The sequence below is a fragment of the Taudactylus pleione genome, unplaced genomic scaffold (genome assembly GCF_031769625.1).
Source record: "Taudactylus pleione unplaced genomic scaffold, aTauple2 ptg000033l, whole genome shotgun sequence".
NCBI classification, from domain to species: domain Eukaryota; kingdom Metazoa; phylum Chordata; class Amphibia; order Anura; family Myobatrachidae; genus Taudactylus; species Taudactylus pleione.
The window spans coordinates 5,717,058-5,739,453 of record NW_028284435.1 but is presented as its reverse complement, the minus strand read 5'-3'; the positions used below and the strand labels follow the sequence as shown (position 1 = coordinate 5,739,453).

At 48.6% G+C, this 22,396-nt stretch overlaps 1 protein-coding gene across 2 annotated transcripts in view; it reads right to left on the bottom strand.

The window, feature by feature from the left end:
- The window catches only part of LIN54 (lin-54 DREAM MuvB core complex component), a 54,767-nt gene extending 34,539 nt beyond the window's left edge, over positions 1–20,228 (bottom strand). For both annotated transcript variants that reach the window (XM_088452150.1, XM_088452152.1), the window contains exons 1-2: positions 19,974–20,228; positions 19,036–19,723 (exon numbers count right to left, since the gene is read on the bottom strand). In XM_088452150.1, the coding sequence (XP_088308276.1) occupies positions 19,036–19,701 (666 nt within the window). In that variant the 5' untranslated portion in view covers positions 19,702–19,723; positions 19,974–20,228. The remainder of the gene's footprint in view (positions 1–19,035; positions 19,724–19,973) is intronic.
- Between the last annotated feature and the right edge of the window lie 2,168 nt (positions 20,229–22,396).

Genomic DNA, 22,396 nt, shown 5'->3' with positions numbered 1-22,396 from the left:
AGGGTCCTCTAGCTAAGGCCAGGAATTTCTCGGGAAGTGGGGACCCCCTTCAATAAAAGAGGTACCCACTCCCGAGACAACTCAGGCCTGGCCTGAAGCCTTGGGTTATTCACCATAGCCCTGGTGGTAGTGAGAGAGGGGTTAATAAGCGTGAAAAAATATGAGATATGGTAAGAACTTACCCTTGTTATCTCTATTTCTACGAAGTCCATAGGGTTCCACAGGATACCTTGGGGTATAGGTGTGACGTCAGTCGCAGGGCACCAAAGAGTTAAGCTTTCAGCCTCCCAGGATGCACTAGGTCCCCCTCCTATACCCCGCCCCCGGGCCAAGGCACCTCAGTTAGTTACCAAGCCATAGGCCGGAGGAGGAGAAGGAAGAGAGAGAACAAAGATCTGGACACATACAAGAATCACATTCTCACCAGAGGGAGACGGAAAACCGGTGACCAGAGCAAAGCCCATCTGCAGCACAGGTGCGACAGGGCGGGAGTCCTGTGGAACCCTATGGACTTCGTAGAAATAGAGATAACAAGGGTAAGTTCTTACCATATCTCATATTTTCTACTTCAGGGTCCATAGGGTATCCACAGGATACCTTGGGGATGTCCCAAAGCAGTATCCTTTAAGGGTGGGGACGCTCCTGTGCAGAAAGGAGAATCCGCCGCCCGAAGGAAGCATCCTGAGAGGCGAAGGTGTCAAACCTGTAATACCTCACGAAGGTATGGACAGAAGACCACGTAGCAGCCTTGCAGATCTGAACTGCCGAGGCACCACGTCGAGCTGCCCACGAAGGACCCACAGACCTAGTGGAATGAGCCTTCAGAGAAGGAGGGACCGGTAGGCCTTCATGAAGATAAGCTTCAGAAATAGCCATACGGATCCAGGCTGCCAAAGTTTGCTTTGAAGCAGGCCAACCCTTTTTACGGAAGCCATAGAGGACAAACAAAGCGTCCGACTTCCTAAACGAAGAAGTGCGGTCAACATAAGTCCTTAAGGCCCGCACAACATCCAAAGAGGCCTCACCCACGGAAAGACCCGGTGAGTTAAAGGCCGGAACAACTATTTCCTCGTTAACATGAAACTGGGAAACAACTTTGGGAAGAAACTCGGGCCGAGTGCGGAGCACTGCCCTGTTCCCATAAAAAACCAAGAAAGGGGGTCTACAAGAAAGAGCCCCTAACTCAGAAACACGTCTGGCCGAAGCAATGGCCAGAAGGAAAACAGTCTTAGCTGTTAGCCATTTAAGATCCACTGAGCCCAGTGGTTCAAACGGCGGTCCTTGGAGAGCCCTCAGGACCACAGCCAAATCCCAAGGCGCCACAGGTGGAACAAAGGGCGGCTGAATGCGGAGAACACCCTGCATAAAGGTGCGCACATCCGGGATTGTAGCAATCCTACGGTGAAACCAGACAGATAGGGCCGAAACCTGTACCTTCAAAGAAGCAAGGCGAAGCCCATGATCTAGTCCCGCTTGCAGGAAGGCGACAATCCGAGACAGACGAAACTCCCGCGGTGCATAACCTCTCGGTCGACACCACTGGAAGAACGTATGCCACACGCGATGGTATATCCTCGCGAAAGACGGTTTCCGAGCTCGTAACATGGTACGCACCACAGAGCTGGAAAACCCCCGGGACCTCAGCATGGCAGTCTCAACAGCCACGCCGTCAAAGACAGCCGAGTCAGGTCCGGGTGAAGGCAAGGACCCTGAGACAGAAGGTCCGGTCGTAGCGGCAACCGCAGAGGACTGTCCACGGACAGACCCTGAAGGTCTGAGAACCAGTGCCGTCTGGGCCACGCGGGAGCTATCAACAGGAGCGTCCCTCCTTCCTGTTTGAATTTCCGGATTACCCGTGGAAGAAGGGAGACCGGAGGGAACAGGTATGCGAACCGGAACGTCCACCGGACGGACAGAGCATCCACCAGAGACGCCCCTTCGTCTCTTGTGCGAGACCCATACACCGGCAACTTGTTGTTGTGCCGGGACGCCATGAGGTCGATTTCTGGAAGACCCCACCTGTCCACCAGTAGTTGAAAAACGTCCGGGTGCAGGGACCATTCCCCCGGATGAACGTCCTGGCGACTTAGAAAGTCCGCCTCCCAATTTAGCACTCCCGGGATGAAGACCGCTGATATGGCCGGAAGATTGCGCTCCGCCCAAACCAGGATCCGAGAGACCTCTACGAGAGCCGCCCGACTGCGAGTTCCTCCTTGCCTGTTTATGTAGGCCACGGTGGTAGCGTTGTCCGACTGGACCTGCACCGGGCGACCCTGGAGAAACCGCTGTGCCTGCTGGAGAGCATTGAAGACCGCACGGAGTTCTAAGATATTTATTGGAAGCTCCGCTTCTGTCGGCGTCCACCTGCCCTGGAACAAGTGTGGACCCGAAACTGCTCCCCAGCCCCGAAGACTGGCGTCCGTTGTCAACAGGACCCAATTTGGAACCCAGAACGGACGTCCCTTGTTGAGGTGGGTCGTCTGTAACCACCACGCAAGGGACAGGCGAACCTCCTGGGTGAGCACAATCGTCTGGGACTTCAAAGACTGAGTCAGCCCGTTCCACTTGGACAGGATCAGGTGCTGCAGAGGTCTGGAGTGAAACTGGGCGTATTCCACCATGTCGAACACCGACACCATGGAGCCCAGTAACCTCATCGCCGAGTGTAAGGACACCCGGCGGCTGTGCAGGCAACTGCGCACCCTTGACTGTAAAGCAGAGATCTTGTCCTCCGTCACGAAGATCCTTTGCTGTCCCGAGTCCAATAAGGCTCCAAGATGCAGAATCCTCCGAGACGGGATTAAAGTGGACTTCTGCCAGTTGATTAGCCAGCCGTGCCGTTGCAGCAGTGCAATGGTCAGGTCCAAGTGGCGTAACAGGAGCTCTGGAGATCCTGCCACCAATAACAGGTCGTCCAAATACGGCAACATGCGGACTCCCTGCAGCCGCAGAGAAGCCGCCATGACTGCCATCACCTTGGTGAAAACACGTGGTGCTGTTGCCAGGCCAAAAGGTAACGCCCGAAACTGGAAGTGGTCGCTGCGGATTGCAAACCTGAGGAACTGTTGATGGCGCCAAAGAATAGGGACATGCAGGTAAGCGTCCTGTATGTCCAATGACACCAAGTAGTCCCCAGGTTCCAGCGCCAGAATGATGGACCGTAGGGTCTCCATCCGAAACTTCGGGACCCGCAAAGACTTGTTGAGTGCTTTGAGGTTGAGAATCGGACGATATGACCCATTGGGTTTCTGTACCAAAAATAGATTTGAATAGAAACCCTGGCCCCTCTGGGAGAATGGAACCGCCACTATAACTCCAGCCTGGAGCATAGTGTGCAATACCTTCCGCAGCTCCGTAGCCTTGTTCCGGTCTGATGGGAGACCCGTGGTGAAGAAGCGAGCCGGGGGTCTGTGCCGGAAGGAGAGGGCGTATCCGTGGGAAACCACCTCCAGAACCCAAGTGTCTGTCGTAGTGGTCGACCAACACTGGGCGAACTGTAGCAGGCGGCCTCCCACCCTGGGATCCCCCAAAGGGAGGCCCGGACCGTCAGGCCGCAGGCTTGTCATCTGGCTTGGGGGCCGGACGTCTGGTACTCCATGCCTGCTTCCGGGGCTTGACCGATTTCTTAGGGCCAGCCTGTCGAGGAAACGACTGTGGTTTGGGCCTGCCCTGGGCCCTAGATGACCGAAAGGACGATGGTCCCGAACCAGAAGGAGCAGCGGCCGACGGGAGACAAGCAGATTTGGCTGCCGCCAGCGTGGCCACAATCTTATCCAGATCCGGACCGAAGAGAACTTCTCCGGTAAACGGCAACGTTTCCAGACCTTTCTTGGAATCTGCGTCCGCCTTCCAGGATCGCAGCCACAAGGTGCGACGAGCAGCTACCGCTGCTGAAGAAATTCTAGACACCAGAGTACTAATGTCTAGAGCCGCCTCGTTGATGTAGGTGGCCGAATCACGGAGATTGCCAATCAACTCCGCCTGTTCGGCCGGACAGTCGGATTCAAAAGAAGCCTCTAATGAATCCGCCCAGCGCTCCATCGCTCTGGCAACCCAGCAAATGGCCATAGCCGGCCGTGCTGCCCCCCCTGCAAGGGAATAAGCGGACTTCAGGCAGATTTCTACCTTGCGGTCCGTAGCATCCTTAAGGGAGGACATGGATGGCATCGGCAATGTGGCACTACGGACAAGACGGGTCACGTGAGAATCCACCTGTGGAGGGGATTCCCACTTAGCAAAATAATTATCCGCGAACGGATAAGCCACCGCCAGGCGTCTCTGCGGCTGGTATCTTTTGCCAGGTTGTTTCCACGCCTCCTCTAAATGGTCCACCAACTGACCCGAAAGAAGAAAGACTGTGGCATCGCCCTTCACATCTTTGAAAAAGGCATACTTAGATTTAGCCGCTGGGGGAACTTCGTCCTCAATCACCAAGGCTGTGCGGACCGCCCGAATAAGTCCAGGAATATATACTTTGGACTTAGCATCAGCGTCCTTAGTATGGAGAGGTTCGTGATCGTAAGGATCAAGAATCTCCCCATCATCAGACGTCCCTTCGTCATCCTCATAAGGAGCGGACAGAGACGCCACCGGCCTTTTATGAGGCCGCATCACAGACTCCCCTTGCAACACATCCGACAAGTGCTGTACAGAACTCGTCAGGGAGTTAACCCACGCTGGCTCCTGAGAACCCGGGAGCGGGGAAATAGGGAGACTGTGGGGTACCACCAATTGTCGTGGGAACCCCTGCATGGGTGACGACACCACAGACTGCTGGGACAAACCCCTCGGAGTAAACGCGGGCTGCAGAGCTAACTGGCCCACTAAAGCTGTTAACGCCTGAGCGAAACAAGCCCAGGGCGGCTCCTGTACCGGTGCTGTAACCGTAATAGGCCGCGCCATGGACAAACACTGCCGGCAAAGGCCCTCCGCGCTACCCTCCCCCTCCGCTAACGGTACTTTGCACGTGGTACACTGTAGCCGGAGGGGAAAATCACTTTCAGACATGATGGCACCACGTATGTGACCTCTCTCACCAATTAAGTATTAAATAGGCGAGAGACCACCCTGCAGCACCGCACCGCAAGGGCTTTAGCAGAAGAACAGGGACAGTAATAAAACTGACAGTTTAGAGAAGAAAAGTTACAGGCAGCAGCGCTAGCACAGTCACATACAATGCAGAGAAATAACAATTCCTGCACTAACAGCACTGATCACTCAACTACACAGACACAGGGCCTGGTAGGACACAGCGCTGCATACACAGACCTGACCACAGCGGAGGAGAGGTATGCGGGGGGACCCAGACCACGATGCTTTCGTCCAGCGCTTCCAGCAGCGTTCACCATGCGTTCTGGAGAAGATGGCCGCCGAGGAGCAGAGAGGAGGCTGGCCTGGGGGAGGAGCGCTGCCACAGGACCAGTCGGCAGCATGCAGAGAGGGCTGTGTGCAGCGGGGGAGGCGCCGGCTGTGAGACAGGGAAGGCGCGCTCCCCTGGCATGCATTTAACCCCTGGGACGCCGCAGCGCTACCGCTCTGCTGCGGTCCGCTGTCCCAGGGGGTAGTGGAAGCGCAGGTTGGTCGCCTGGCTCCACGCTGCAGCCAGTCCCCAGGGAGCCCCCTGCCTGGGGACTTAGGACCATGTGATCAGCGGGGACCCACCGCGGGACCCCGCTGCTTACCTCTGTCCCCCTTGAATCCGGCCATGGTCCGGAGCATCTGGGGTCACCGCTAGCTGTGACCCCAGACGCCCACCAGCATCCCCGGATCAGTACCGGCGTTCTGGTACCGGCGGGGTGTAGGGAAGACAGCATGGACGTCAGGACTGACTGTCCATGCTGTTCATCCAGATGTGCAGCCACAGCTGCATGAAGAATAAGCTTCAGGGGCTCTTCTAGCCCCCACTCCAACAGGTGCACCCGACTCCGGCCGGGCACCAAACTAAACTGAGGTGCCTTGGCCCGGGGGCGGGGTATAGGAGGGGGACCTAGTGCATCCTGGGAGGCTGAAAGCTTAACTCTTTGGTGCCCTGCGACTGACGTCACACCTATACCCCAAGGTATCCTGTGGATACCCTATGGACCCTGAAGTAGAAAAACAGTAATATTGTCCTTTACAGGGGGACTACAGGTCCTTGCACGGCGACACCGGCATGCCGATACTTGGAGAACCACAAGTACAAGCCTGCCCAGGCAGTCTGGGCCTGCAGGTAGCCCTCCTGTAAAAGAAATATTAAAATAAATACATAACACCTAATGTTGGAAACATGTATTACACAGCACCTTCACCTGGCGGGGCAACAGCCTTTAAGCTCTTTTATGCGGCCGCCGACCTCCCAGCACTTCTGGTGTCTTGGCTCTTTCAGGATCCAGGCCAGCCGTCATGCCCACCTACACGTCATGCCCCATCTGCTCTGGCCCTGCCACCATGGCCGGAGGGTTGCACCGGGTCCCGCCGCATCAGCGGACGGTGCCGGGATCCAGAGGCCATGGGGGTGTGGCTATGCAAATGACACACCAATTTGATTAGTAACCTCTGGCACCAGACGGTCCTAATAAAACTGAGTAATTAGAGCAGTGCTAGGGCTACTACATAGAGTCTCCCTCCCCTTACCCCAAACGCCACAGTATAATGTAAAACCCCGCTAATTCGCCCCCAGCTAATAGAATTATTTCTGTTATCGAGGAGAAGTCGGCCATATTGCTCCACTCAAGTGAAGCCATTCAGAGTACACCCACCAGATGGCTCTACTTGACATGCGCAACAAATTGACATTCCCCATCTCTAAAATGGGGCATATTTTGTCTAATTATTAAAAAAACTAACCAACCTTCTCAAAAAGCTTAACCCCAAAAATTCCTATATTGGAACAAGATCTGACGAAAGAAACAAACCCCAAAAATGGTCTTCTACTCTGACTTATGCCTTCCCAAAAATACCTCAAAATAGCTTAAAAAAAAAAAAAAAAAGACACTTTTAGCCAATCAGGAAGTGTAAGAAAAAAAAAAACACTTACATTTGTAAATTTAGATTACTCCAAACCTAATGTGTTTTTTTGCCCCGAATTGGCATGCAGCACCCAGTGACTGTTCTATGTGTCCTTGCCAAATTTCAGTTCGGTATGTCCAATAACTTTTGATGTGTAGTCCCTCAAACACCATAACCCCCCCCCCACTCTCAGAAAATTCCTATTGGAAAATTCTGTTTATTCTATTTAGCCTAATATAAAAGGTCAAGACCGTGCCCTAGTGTTCCCAATAGGCTGCTTTAGCGGGGTGTCAAACCCTCACCAATTTTAAAAAGGCAAAATACGCCCTGCCCTTTTGGCGGTGCCTCGTTAAAACAGATTGCCCTTCGCAGTGACAGATCACTGCCTGGTGAATAGACACTGTACGCATGCGCGGCATCTATTCACTGTGAAATATACATATATTATATATACACACTGAAGTGCCAAAGGCCATGGGACATATCTAGTATGTAGGACCCACTCCAGCCCAGCAAAATGCAGCAACATGGCGTGGCATCAATTCCACAAGTGGACGGAAAACCTCTGGAGAGATGTTGATCCATGTCGTTTGGATAGTTTTCCACAGCTCTGATATTTGTAGATGCAGGATCTTGGTTGCGAATGGACCTCCCCACCACGTTCCATAAATGCTCAATTGGGTTCATGTCGGGGGACCATGGTGGCCACGCCATTCGTCTGAAATTTCCAGAATGCTCCTCGAACCAATTCTGGACAACTTGGATTCTATAACATTGTGCATTATCCTGCTGAAATATTCCATTGTTGTGGGGGTACATGAAGTCCATGAAGGGCTGCAAATGGTCATCAAGCAATGAACACGTGAACCAGGTGAACACCCCCCACACAATTATGGAACCGCCACCAGCCTGCATGGTGCCTAGCTGACAACTGGGGTTCATGGCCTGATGCGGTCTGTGCCACACCCGTACCCTACCATCAATCCGAAACAACTGGAACAGCAACTCATGGTACCATGCCACATGTCGCCAGTCCTCCAGGGTCCAATTAGCGATGTCACGAGCCCAGGTAAAGCGCTGTGTCCAGTGTCGTAGTAGGCATTCTGGTGGTTCTTCTGCTCCAATATCCCATAGAAACTAAAGAATGCTGGTGCCTACTGCATTGAATGTTGATGTGATTTGAGCCAGTGCCATTCGTCTGTTACCATGGACAATTCTGGCCAGACGCCGCTGGTAACGATCATTAAGCACCGGTAGTCCGCCACTGCGCTGTCCACGATGGGTGACAATGCCATCCATGAGGTACTCCTGGTACACAGATGACACCGTAGATCCAAGAATGTAGAATGTTCGCACAACTTTGGAAATGGAATGTCCCATCTGTCAGGCACCCACTATTATTCCCCGTTCGAACTCCGATAATTCATGTCGCCTTGCCATGAGTAGCCTAGCCGCTGTTCAAACTGACTCAGGAGATGTCAGATTACAACTGACATTGAACACCATTGTTTTTCTTATGCAATTCTGCATGTGTTTGATAGGTCACATGACTACCTTCCCAATCAAAAAATTAGAGTTGCTTCAAAGATGGACGCCATTCTGTAATGTGACACTGAATTAATATTTCCTTACTCATTTCCTTTTTATAAGGGTGTTTCCACACTCATGGACCACCTTGTATAATAAAATAATAAAGATAAAAGACAACAGTACATAAAGTAAATAACTCTTCATATGTTCTGAGGAATATTCTACCTTCAGATTTCCAGGATTATAAATGGCAAAATGAGTGTGATTCAGGTATCAATAATTAGTTCAACAATGTAAGGGATTGTATTCAGGAAGCAAATTTTGCCCCAAAACAAACATACTACACACAGAAACAAAACCTACACATACTAAAAGGCTCTATGTTATATATGCTATGCATTCAGCATCCCGGCGGTCTAGATGCCAACTATTACCTTACCGGCGCCAGAATACAGACACCAGTCGGAACCACGGCTACGGCATCCTGACCGACGGGATGCCGAAGGTAAGTAGCAGGGGGGGGGGGGGTAAGTTAGGTTCAGGCACCAGGGTGGGAGGGTTAGGGTAGGGAGAGGGTTAGCATACCGACTACCAAGTGTCGGTATGTTAACCCTGTCGGGATCCAGGCATCGGGATTCTGACCGCCTGGATTCCATCTGTTGGCATTACATACAGATTCCGTTATATATTGCTGTTTAGTCTGGAGAGCCATGTTTGTGTAATTAGGACATTCACATTGGCAGAATGGTTGGATTGTGACTGCTAAGTAGCTGCAATGGACAGCTTTAGGAGTCATCGCTGTACAGACTCAAGGTCATGAATTATACAGGTCATGAATTAGAAGTACACTGCAAAAAGAGGAAGGGGCCATTTCATAAATTCTAGTAATTGAAATAACATATCCACAAGCCTACATGATTAAAAGTCATTATATAAGTGTCCAAGCAGGGGCTAATATGGTAAACAACAAGGCCATGGGGTCTGTGACCATTATGATACAGAAGCAAGGCCATATTATACAGACCATGTAATTCTGGGGAGCAAGTCTATTATTTAGGGCGCCCGTAGCTCCCGTCTAAAGTGACAGGAGCTATTAATTTATTTGTGCAACCAGCCCTGCACAGGTCACGATGGCCACATTCTCACACCTAAATGCATGGAATTAGCACGGAAGACAACATTTTACATGGCTAAGTGTAATGTAGTTAAGGCGCACCTGCCATTTGCAACCAGCCCCAAAGCCCTACTTTAGGCGGATTTCTGCTTTCATCTCAGGAGGGTGTGAGCAGAAATCTGCAATAAGTGCAGCCTCGGGGTTGGGCGCACAAAACAATTGAATAGCTTTCAGATACTCTAGACCAGTGGTTCACAAACTCTGTCCTCAGGACCCCACACAGTTCACTTTTTACAAGTCACACAGCAGATGCACAGGTGTATTCATTACTCACTGACACATTTTAAAAGATCTACAGGTGCAGCTAACTATTTCACTAGTAATTATGTGAGGAGACCTGCAAAACATGCACTGTTTGGGGTCCTGAGGACAGAGTTTGAGAACCTGTGCTCTAGACGGTAGCTACAGTCAACCAAAACAACATCCATATCAGACTAGAACCAGACTCACCCTCACCTATTTGTGGAGGATTCACTTGCAACAATTCTCATTTAGACTTACAAATTTCAATTGGATCAGATTTTGATCTTTTCAAATAGTTTAGTGTCACACACTGTACAATGTCTGCCCACGTAGGTAAAAATGATGAGCCTGGACGACTAGCAGAGGATCCAAGAAACAAAAATATATTGTGTTTTGTATCCACAATATTTCTACATTTATAATGTGGTTATTGCACCCACTATTTCTAGGTGAACAATAAAGCACATATAAAGTTGTCCCCCCCCCCCTCCCCAAGTTCAAAGTGAAAAGAAAAATATATAGTACAGCGACACACGATTATATAAATTGCCCTGTACATATCACACAATAACCAGATTAAGTATGGACATCGGAAGACGATGGTTAGCAACCATCAATGTTTCTGATTCTATGGAAGTACTTTTTCCATCGAATACCGGGAATTCGATGGTGCTAGCCATCAGATGCAGCTTCCCAATGCCCATCCAATGGCTGGCTGTGGGGTGGGGGAGGAATAGAAGATCAGCGGGTGTGCAGCAGGAGAGTAAATGCTGTGTGCATGCGCATGACATCCATTCTCATTATAGGGGTAGCCTGGCATTTCTGAGAGATGCTGGGCATGCCCCCACAGTGACGTGGACAGAGGTGCAGTGAGGCTCCACCTCCTTTGAGTCTAAGTATAACCATTGCGATGGTTATACTACTTAATGGTTGCGATGCAATGGCTAGTTACCATCGCATCACAGGATTTGATGTCGGAAGCCCGGCAACCATTTGATGTCGGGCTTCCGATGTCCATCCCTAATCCCAATACATTAAACATCTCCCTTTGTAGTGTTTCCCCCAGGCTGTTTATTTCGGGCTGTACACCCGACAAGAATCCCCTGCCGCCCGGCACTAAATCCTAAACATTGCGTTCGTGACGCCCTAGTGTCCCGGTTTCGGAGGGGCATGGCGGCGGGCCTGGATCCTGAAGGATTCAGTCCCCATCAGCCATTATTGCAGCATCCATAGGGAAGGGATGATGGCCTTCCACCGTTGCCCTAGTACAGGCACAATAGTGGCACACATAGCCCATTTCAAGAATGTCACCACGCAGCCGCTCACGGCGCCATCTTTGAAATTAAAGATGGGCATGGTGAGACAATCGCGGCTCGCCGCGTCATCACCCTGCCCCCTGGCTTATATTAGCCAGCACGTGGCAGGGGCAGGCAGTCTGACGGAAGAGGAGGAGCTGGGAAGACTTCCTGAAGACAGAAGATGCTGCAGGAAGTCATTGTAGGCGTCGGACATTCAGAAGAGCTTACAGGCCATCACCAACCAGTTGAAGAGAGATGCCAGAAGTCTTGATTTGCGTGACCATGCAAAAAAGCTTACAGGCCATCGCCTACCAGGTGAAGAGCCTGATAAATTAATAAAACATATAGCGTCAGTTTTCTGTATTTCGTTTAATATTGTCTTTCCCTGCGAACCTGTAAAGAACAAAATTAACTATTTTGATGCGATTAACCCCGCACCCACCTCCACCAGGTGTGCCCAAGGGCTGATTGTTGCTCGGGAGGGGTGACCCCATTTTATTTATTTGGGCTCCACCTTTCCCAAGGAATTCAAGCCCTGGGCTGACCAGTTTGGGGCTAGGTAATGTGATAGCAGGGGTACCCCATGCTGTGTAGCCCCCAACTATGGCATTGCTCCCTGGCTGGTTCAGCCTGGTGCTGGTTATTGGAAAATAGGGGGAAAAATGGCGTGGATTTCCCCCTTTCTGGGGGGGGGGGGGGGGGCATGGTCATGCTTTGGAATTGTTCACAAACCCCCCAGTGTGTGCCGGAAATTTTATTTTTTAAATATAGCAACCCTACCAGGCACTCCCCCCTCCAGTATCTGGGAGCTGTTAAAATTATTAGCATCCGCAAAGCAATTGGGCAATATCTGAGCACTTAAAAATAATTAAATAGATATATGCATATACAGTCAGGTGCATAAATATTGGGACATTGACAGAATTTTCATATTTTGGCCTCTATTCACCTCCACAATGGCTTTGGAATGAAATAAACAAGATGTGCTTTAACTGCAGACTTTCACATTTAAGTTGAGGGTAATTACATCCAAATCAGGTGAACGGTGTAGGAATTACAACAGTTTCTATATGTGCCTCCCACTTTTTAAGGGACCAAAAGTAATGGCACAAACGAAACAATCCTAAATCTAACTTTCACTTTTTAATACTTTGTTGCAAATCCTTTGCAGGCAATTACAGCCTGAAGTCTGGAATGCATAGACATCACCAGACGCTGGATTTCATTCCTGGTGATGCTCTGCCAGGCCTATACTGCAAATGTCTTCAGTTCCTGCTTGTTCTTGGGGCATTTTCCCTTCAGTTTTGTCTTCATCAAGTGAAATGCATGCTCAATCGGATTCAGGTCAGGGGATTGACTTGGCCATTGCATAACATTCCACTTTTTAGCCTTAAAAAAACTCTTTGGTTGCTTTTGCAGTATGCTTCGGGTCATTATCCATCTGCACTGTGAAGCGCAGTCCAATGAATTCTGAAGCATTTGACTGAATATGAGCATATAATATTGCCCGAAACACTTCAGAATTCATTCTGCTGCTTCTGTCAGCAGTCACATCAATAAATACAAGGGAACCAGTTCCAATGGCAGCCATACATGCCCACGCCATGACACTACCACCACCATGCTTCACTGATGAGGTGGTATGTTTTGGATCATGAGCAGTTCCTTTCCTTCTCCATACTATTCTCTTCCCATCACTCTGGTACAAGTTGATCTTTGTCTCATCTGTCCATAGGATGTTGTTCCAGAACTGTAATGGCTTTTTTAGATGTTGTTTGGCAAACTCTAATCTGGTCTTCCTGTTTTTGAGGCTCACCAATGGTTTACATCTTGTGGTGAACTCTCTATATTCACTCTTGTGAAGTCTTCTCTGGATTGTTGACTTTGACACATATACACCTACCTCCTGGAGAGTGTTCTTGATCTGGCCAACTGTTGTGCAGGGTTTTTTCTTCACCAGGGAAATAATTCTTCTGTCATCCACCACAGTTGTTTTCCGTGGTCTTCCGGGTCTTTTGGTGTTGCTGAGCGGAGATGCTTTCTTTCTTTAGAATGTTCCAAACTGTTGATTTGGCCACACCTAATGTTTTTGCTATCTCTCTGATGGGTTTGTTTTGATTTTTCAGCCTAACGATGGCTTGCTTCACTGATAGTGACAGCTCTTTGGATCTCATATTGAGAGTCGACAGCAACTGATTCCAAATGCAAATGTCACACCTAGAATCAACTCCAGACCTTTTACCTGCTTAATTGATAATGAAATAATGAGGGAATAGCCCACAACTGTCCATGAAATAGCTTTTGAGTTGATAGTCCCATTACTTTGGGCCCCTTAAAAAGTGGGAGGCACATATAGAAACCGTTGTAATTCCTACACCGTTCACCTGATTTGGATGTAATTACCCTCAAATTAAATCTGAAAGTCTGCAGTTAAAGCACAACTTGTTTGTTTCATTTCAAAGCCAGTGTGGTGGTGAATAGAGGCCAAAATATGAAAATTCTGTCAATGTCCCAATATTTATGCACCTGACTGTGTGTGTGTGTACATACACATACATATATATGTGAATACACATATATATGTGTATACACACACACACACACACATAGATATATAAATATATATATATATATATATATATATCTCACAACCACAAGATATATTACACATAAACATCAGACTGTCCCAGGTATATTTTAAAAATCATCTGCCCCATATATCACACAGCCTGGGTATATGTAGCGTTCCCGCTAGGCTGTTTTAGCGGGGCGCGGCGCCCTGCCCTCCTTCTGGAGGGCAAAAAGCACCCTGCCCTAACAGCCTGCGGGAGCCGTTCTCACCCGCGGGACGCAGTGTCCCGCGGGTGGAGAAACATGCGGTGTCCCGGTCACCGCCGGAGAATAGACGCCGGGCGCATGCGCCCAGCATCTATTCTACCTTTCTGCAGCGCTTGGGGGCTTCCCGGCATGTCCGTAAGCGCCGGGCACGCCCCCAAGTATGACGAAAAGGGGACGCGTCTTATAGACACGCCCCCTTTTCATAACCATGCCCCCTTTTCGGATGCGCGCGCACAAGATTGCCCTCTCTAGCTCCGGCGCCCTGCCTGCCGCCGGAGCTAGAGGGAACACTATATATGTGACTTATCCCTCCTATACATCACACTCACAGCTGGGTTTTTTAGACATCCCCACCTATTTTACATCTTCCCAAAACATGGTTAATAGGTTAGGTATGCCACACAGGAAAGCACAGATGCTCACCCAGAGACGAGTAATGCTGGGTACACACTGGCCAATAATATTGATCGACCAATATATTGTGCCCCCGTCGGCCAGTGTGTACAGACGATATGTCTGTGAACAACGTCGTTCACAGACATTTCGCATTGGCTGTGCAGCAAATGAACAGATATGTCTCCAAACATATCTGTCCATCGGCAAGTGTGTACGGGCGATTAGCCGATCGCCCGTACACAGGGGTGCAGAGAGGGGGAGGGCCGCGAGCGGGTACTACTTACCTGGGTACGGCACAGCTCCCCATCCACAGCAGCCCAGCACACGCTGCTGTGTGCTGGGCTGCACTGGGAGACTGCCCGAGCAGTCTCCTATGGCAAAGGGGGGAGCGATCTTGCCCCCCATTGGCTGTGCGCCGGGCTGAGGGGTACACAGCACCCCCTCCCCAGTGCAACAATTTTTTTCTTTTTCCTCTCTAAGGGGGTGTGGCCACACCCTCCGTGATTAGGGCATGCCCCCTACCCGCCCCCCAGGACCCCCTGCAGCATGCAGATGATGGTCATTCAGTGTGTATGAACGACCATCATCTGCAGATATATCTGTCAGGTGTGTAGCCACCTTTAAGCATACAATCTTGATAAACATCAGTCTATTTGTCTTGTTGGGCTCGCAGGGAGGGAGGACAGTCCTTCTCTCCGAGGAAGTGGTATGTCAGGTAAGGCTAGTGGAAGGAGATAATTTCCAGGAGGTAGGATATAAGATTTGCGGGGCATCTGGTCTCTGTGTCAGAGCTGTTCTGCTCTTGCAGATCTGGACTGCTTAGCGAGAGCACCCAGAAATTCTCACAGTGTAGTATTTCAGACCACAGGAAGCCAAAATTATGCATGAGGACCTCAAAGTCTGGTCTGGCACACACTCAGGTCTCGCAATCTCTTTTAAGAGGAGGTGACCATCCAGAGAACCTGCTCCACTGTCAAGTGTGCTACACACTGTGCAATATTCAGGGTGATCATTGTTTAGGTGTGTACCCTGCATTACCCACAGTACATACACAATTTTATGTCCCTGCAGACATCAGCACTCTGCCAAGTCCCATGTGCTGTGTCTGGTGACCAGGGCTGCCGGGGGAGGGTAACAGCTGCATTCTGCACTGGAGAGAGTGTCAAGATCAGGAGCTGAATATCCAATTTACATAGCGCTCTACAAAAGACCATATTATACACTTATAAAAAATGAGACGGGTGCGGTACCCCTGCTAAAACAGCCCAGTTGGAACATTAGTTATAGTAATTGTTGGGGATACAAGCCAGGGTTCCTTTCAGTTCCTTCTGTATATAAGCCTTACAACAGCAATATAGAAATGTAAGATGTAAAACTAAACAAAACGATGCAGATTCATAAGCTAAATTTAGGAACTACTTAAGCCCAAAAAGGGCCATCTGCCATGTACAGTAACACAGGCAAAAGTTAATGCACAAGATCTACAAAGATACTGAGTTGAACTGAGCAGTGCTCCAGCAACAAGCATCTTTTCTGTGCAACTGCTAACAGGGAGCTAGGTAATAGCCCCAACATAGAAGATTGATAAAGCACTGTCTATTTCAGTTCAGAGTTCAGTTATTTGTAGATTAGATATACTCTTTATCAAGGGCAAAGAAGGGGGGGAACATACAGCTTGATGCAATTTAAACACTTTGACATGGGTATCAATCCCTGTACTTTCATAATTCTTCCTGAATGTTACATTTTCTTAACATCGTAGTTGTATACAAAGTTTTGGTAAAGTCACAGATTAAGCACAACGATATGTGAGACAAGGCATGGCAAGGGTGACTCGTATTAGTCTTTTACCCATGCACCAGATGGTGTAATGGTTAGCATTACTGCCTCACAGCACTGAAGTCTTGTGTTCCCACCACGGGCCTAAAGAGATTGTATTTCCTCCAGGTACTCCGGTTTTCTCCCACACTCCAAAAATATTCTGATAGTTTAATTGGCAATTAACAAAAATATTAACCTTGCGTGTACATGTGGTACGGAATATAGGGCCTGATTCAGAGCCGGACGCAATTAGCGCTCGCTCGTCCAGAAAATAGGGGTGGCTATTCAAATGAACCGTTCGCTGTTTGCGGTCTGTTCACGCCTCTAGGTCTGAACGAGCGAACAAAACTTGCGGTCGTTTTTTGGGAAACTACGCCTCCTGGCCGCTCGCATCCTACGTCATGTCCGCTATTTATTAGATTAATCGAGTACATCGAACAGGGTATGAGCTGCTCGCTATTCTTGTGGTTGGTTTTTGCTACCACAATTTTGCGAGCAGTTCTGGCTTAAAAATAACCCAGTGACGTGGTCAATGATGCTGCTATTTTAATTATGCACACCCATAAAACGCCCGTTTTGACTTTTAAGCACGCCTGCGATCGGATCTCCACTCCCCGTTTTCAAGCACCTTCCCCCGTTACCACCCACATACGCCTCATTCTGTCACTCAAATTATCAGGCATTCGCTATTTTGCGAGCACATGAACTTCGGCCGCACTGACTGGTTCGCACATGCGTATAACGATCCGTACGCATGCGCAGTTGGGCAAACATCGCTCAGAGCGAAAGAGCTGCCGCTTACGAGTGGCTCTGAATCAGGCCCATAGATTGCAAGCTCTGCTGGGGTAGGGACTGATGTTAATGGTCAAAATATTCTCTGTACAGAGCTGCGAAATGTGTGCGCTATATAAATAACTGATAATTAAGCTACTAAGTATCACAGAGAAGCAACATGAAATGCCAGAGTCAGTATTCAGGGTACCTGTGCATTGAACTTTTGTAGCATTAGTGATGTGAATAAAACACTTAGGGCTCTATTTATTAACATTATTTTTACTAAAATAAAGTGAAAAAGGATGTTTTCACACCCTTTTCACATTATTTTAGTTTCACCTGTATTTATTACAGGGCAATTGGAGTAGAATTAGTAAAATTCTACTCCAACCCCCAGTATCACTTATTTTTAGTAAAGCAGATCGCATTTCCCATAATTGTAATGGGAAATGTGATCTGTGTGCAAGTTACTAAAAATAAATTGTAAAAAAATACCGGGGGAAGCCCTGTGATAATAACGCCACCTGGAGGTGGCGTTATCCAGGGTCTCCCCCAGTTACCGGGCTCCCACTCTGCTCTAACGGGGAGAGCAGAGCCGGGAGCCGGTACCAGTAATCAGCTGTGTGGTCTAAAGAGACCGCAAGCTGATTGCTGTAAAAAAAAAAAAAAAAAAAAAAATTAAACATTTTTTTTTTCACTTACCTGAATCCAGGGACCGGTGATCGGGCCTCCGGTGATGGCTGCTCTCCGGTCAGCTGGTCTCCCACAGTGCACTGGGGCCCGGTCATCAGGTGATCGGGCCCCAGTGCAGTATGGGAGATCACCTGATCGGGAAGCCGGGAGAAGACCACCGGAGGCCAGGAGGATGCAGGTAAGTGTAATGAAGGGAGGGGGGGGTCGCAGGGGGGGGGGGTTGAGGGGGTCTGCGATCGCGGGGCTTAGCGCCGGGGCTTAGCGTCGGTAGGGCGGTGGTCGGTCGGCGCATGCGTGTGCTCTTAGTCGCAGTATTTTTTCCGAAAATACCGCGACTAGATTGCGGATGGGATCCGCAGGGACAGAGCTTTATCGCAAGCTCTGTCCCTGCAAGGGATTTATAGTAAATCCCTGTGATATTGCCTGAATTCGCCATGCGAATTCACTCGGTAATATCACACTACAATCCGCATTCAATATGCGGATTGTAGTAAATAGAGCCCTTTGGGTCTATTTACTAAGCAGTGTTAGGAGACAGAGTGAATAGTGATAAGGTGCCAGCCAATCAGCTCCCAACTGTCATCTCACAGGCTGTGTTTGAAAAGTGACAGTTGGGAGCTGATTGGCTGGCACCTTATCACTTTTCACTCTTATTTTGTGAAAAAGACTGGCAGGATTGCTTGGCTTTACATAGGATTTGCCCAACGCTACACCCGCTCAATGATGCGATACACAGTCATGTGACAAATGTTGAATCTTACAAAATGAGTACCACTAGCATCTAATAGGGAAGGGCACTCAGTTGCTGTAAACAAAGCATGATCATTTAAATTAACACTGTTCCCTATGCAAAACTTATTTACAATACAGACCTTACAAAAAGTGCATGACAAAATAAAGATGTAGAACAAAAATATTTATTACATCTACAAATTCCTGTAGATGGATAAACTGTTTTTAATATGGAAATCTATTATCCTATTACAAGCTCTGCTAAGGCTATTTCTCAACAGGATAAACAGAAAGAAGCTCAGATGCAGGGGCAAATAGTCACATATCTGAGACACTAGAAAAATAAAACCACACAATTTTAAACTCTATGGAGTTATGAAAGAATTACTATTTTTCCCAAACACGTCAACTAATAATCCAAGATAACCCATGAAGATTTCTGAAAGCATGCATATATATATATATATAAAAAAAATAAATAAAAAAGATTTAAAAACCCCCCAAAAAACAAAACTGAAAAATAAGTTAAGAAACCTGTGCACATTTTACCTGCACATTCTGTATTTGCTGACCCTGGAGAACAGAGGACTTGGTAGAAGGACTAATTAGTTGAGCAGTCGATAACGAGGACATAGCCAGGACAGGCTTTACTTCAGTACGACCTCCAATAGTGACTAGCTTGATCTGCTGTGGCGTCCCCTTCAAATCCACATGCTGAATTTGTGTGGCTTTGTGAGTGACTGACATCTGGCTCTGCGGAATCAGCACAATGGGGTGGCTGGACTTTCCTAACGTCGTCACAAACAGCTTCTCTTGTTTCACAACACGGTTCCCAGGGGTAAGCTCGGACGCCTTATTAAGGATCACCTGTCCAGACAAGGGTGGCCCCAGCTTGTGGATGCCACTCTGTAGGACCGTTTTCATGGCTGAGGCTGAAGGTCCAGGGCTTGGCTTTGAAGCCACGCTTACTACTGCCAGGCGACTGGCATGGTTACTCGGCGTTGGAACTTCTTCATGGCCAGAAGACATAGGAACACAAGTGTCACTACTATTTACTTCCACAACCTCCTCCAGCTCTGTCTCCATAGGGACCTCCTCCGCCATGGGAGAGGCGATGGTAATTGCTTCAATGCTGTCATCATCTACTACGGACATACCGGTCTCCATGATCTCATCAGGGAGGGCATTATTCACATCTGCAGATACCACACTCATTCTTCAAATCCAATGAGAACTTCTGGGGAGTAGAAGAAATAAATATGAATATTAGGTGATGGAGCCTCATGGCCTGCACCACACAGTACTCTTCAAGACACGTAAGGACAATTACTGTGCAACACAGCCATGTACATGCAGCGTGAGACTACAGCCGCTGCCACTTTAGGGCAGAGGCTGCTGCACTGCTGGCTGCCGCTACCTATACACAGCAGCAGCAGCGGCCACATTTGAATCTGTGCAGCTCCAGCTCCTGCCGCCGCCTACATTACCTTCAGGAAGTCAGCAACTTGGATCACAGCGCCAGGCTTCCGGCATGTACACCGCTCACACAGCCCCGACGCGCAGCTGCCCAGGAGCCGGCTGCAGGGGGAGAGCCATGGCCGGCGCTGCCCGCCCGCCGGGAGACGATAGAGTAGAAAGGGCGCTCTTTTCCAGCAGCCGGTGCTCAACGGCAACACTCGGGGACTCAGCAGCCAGCTTTGCGCATGCGCACGGAAATCTCGCGTCATCATCAGGAAAAGCTCGCGAGAATATCTCGCGCAGGAGCACTAATGCGACTCTGGGCGTCAGTATGCCATACAGCAGGTCAGAAGATCACGGGGCGGCTATGCACTGGGCTGTGATCACGCGACGCGAGTGGAATGTGTTATCCTTCCGGCTCCCCCGCGGAGCTCTGCCAGCCGGTATACGCTAACCACGGGCACCAATGATGGTGGCAGTGTCCAACAGACAATGAACAACAATGGTCTCTCGGTCACGGACAGTCCGTCAATATGAGCCCCCGCAGGTGGGTGACCGAGCAGCCCATGTGTGTAGAGGGCGGGGCGATGATGGTGAAAGAGGAGCCCATGGAGAATGATGGGAATCAATGATGGTGGCAGAGAAAGCTGGGTATGAAGGTGGTGAGTGGCTGATGGGGGCCGTGTATGAATGTAGCAAGTATGTAGCTGGAGTGTCTAATGGAGGCTGTGTGAAGGGGGCAAGTGGCTGATAGGAGCCGGATATCAAGGGGGCAAGAGGCTGATAGGATTGGGGTATGGGGGGAGGGGTTGCGGCTAGATCCACTTCAGTTATATATATATATATATATATATATATATATATATATATATATAAATAAAAAAAAAAAGGTCAGAAATGCCTATTTATGGGAGCCAAGTGGGAATGGGGGGTACATACAGGTATGTTTATGTGGCAGAGGGGTCTGTGTATAGGGGACTATTTTATTAGGGCAGCTGGCCAAATAAAAACTCCCTTCCTTTTCCCTGGTCTCTCTCCTGCCTTTTCATAGCAAAAAAACACAAAGCAACCTTGGTAACTTAACAAGTCGGCGCCATCCCTATAACTCAGTAGATGACAGAATGGCGGTGGGTGACTAATTCCAAGTTTCAATAAATTATGTTACCAATTTCCACATAACCATGACTCCTGCCTCATTATTTCAGGATTGTTTAATGGGGGAAGCCAAAAAAGGACTAGAATGTAACAGCAGTGAACATTTTATAGAAATATATATAATATTCAGTGGGTATTAGTAATTTTAAGTTATAGGGGGATATATTTATAGTATTTTTGGTGGAATTGTATCAATGCCTTCTAAACACACACTTAGGGGTATATTTACTAAAGTGGAGTTGTTGCCCATAGCAACCAATCAGATTCTAGCTATTATCTTCTAGAAGGTGTTAAATAAAATCTGATTGATTGCTATGGGCAACATCTCCACTTCTAAAAACCTGCATTTTAGTAAATATACCCCTTAGGGGGGGAATTCAATTAGAGGCGATAACAAGTCTATCGCCTGTTAAATAAACTTAATGCCTGTATGCGCGCACCCGTTTATCTGCCAGTTCGATAAGTGGTCTGCGGGCACTCACTCATTAATTCTTGCAGGGATGACAGGTGTTAAGTACATGTGAAAATGGGGAAGTCTATTAGTGCCCAAAATCAAAGGGTAGGGTTCTTAAATTGTATCAAATGGGTGTTAAAAGCGCTTTTCAATAATAGTTCAAAAATTATAGACAACAAGTATTTAGTGAAAAATACATGCTCTAGAAAAATTAGGGGTATATTTAAATGGGTGTAAGTAGGTTTTTGTGTCATTTAAAGGCACTTTTAAAAAAAAAACGTTAAAAAACACCTGTCAGTGCCAGCTTGTCAGAATGCGGCCTGGGATCGGACGCTAGTCATCCCTATGTCAGCGTCTGCGTGCTCCGAGGCGTGTGGATGTCAGGCCTAGGAACCGGTAGTGGCTGAGTATTCTACCCAGGGTCTGCTAGAATCCCAATGTGCGTGTCTTGGTTGCCACTAGCGTGGACATGGGCACCGCCGTGTTAGCTCGTCTCATCTGACTAATATCCTCCACTGGTAGCCTGTGGTCAGTCAGCTGCCTCATTCGACCAGTGACCGTTTTCCTAAGGGTATTTTAGTTCAACTCTTGGAACAGGAAGTTGCCTATGCAGCTTTGCTTCTCTAGTGTTCATTGCTGAGATTGAGTCCTAAGCTCAACACTATTCTTTAGTGTTCTCTATCTAGTTGCAACTTTCGTGTTTAACATCGCTATCCAGCGTCTGGATACCTTGCCAGCTAACATCACTATACAGTGTCTGGTTCATTCAAGCTGTCACCCATCGCTATACAGCGTCTGGTTCATTCAAGCTGTCACCCACCGCTATACAGCGTCTGGTTCATA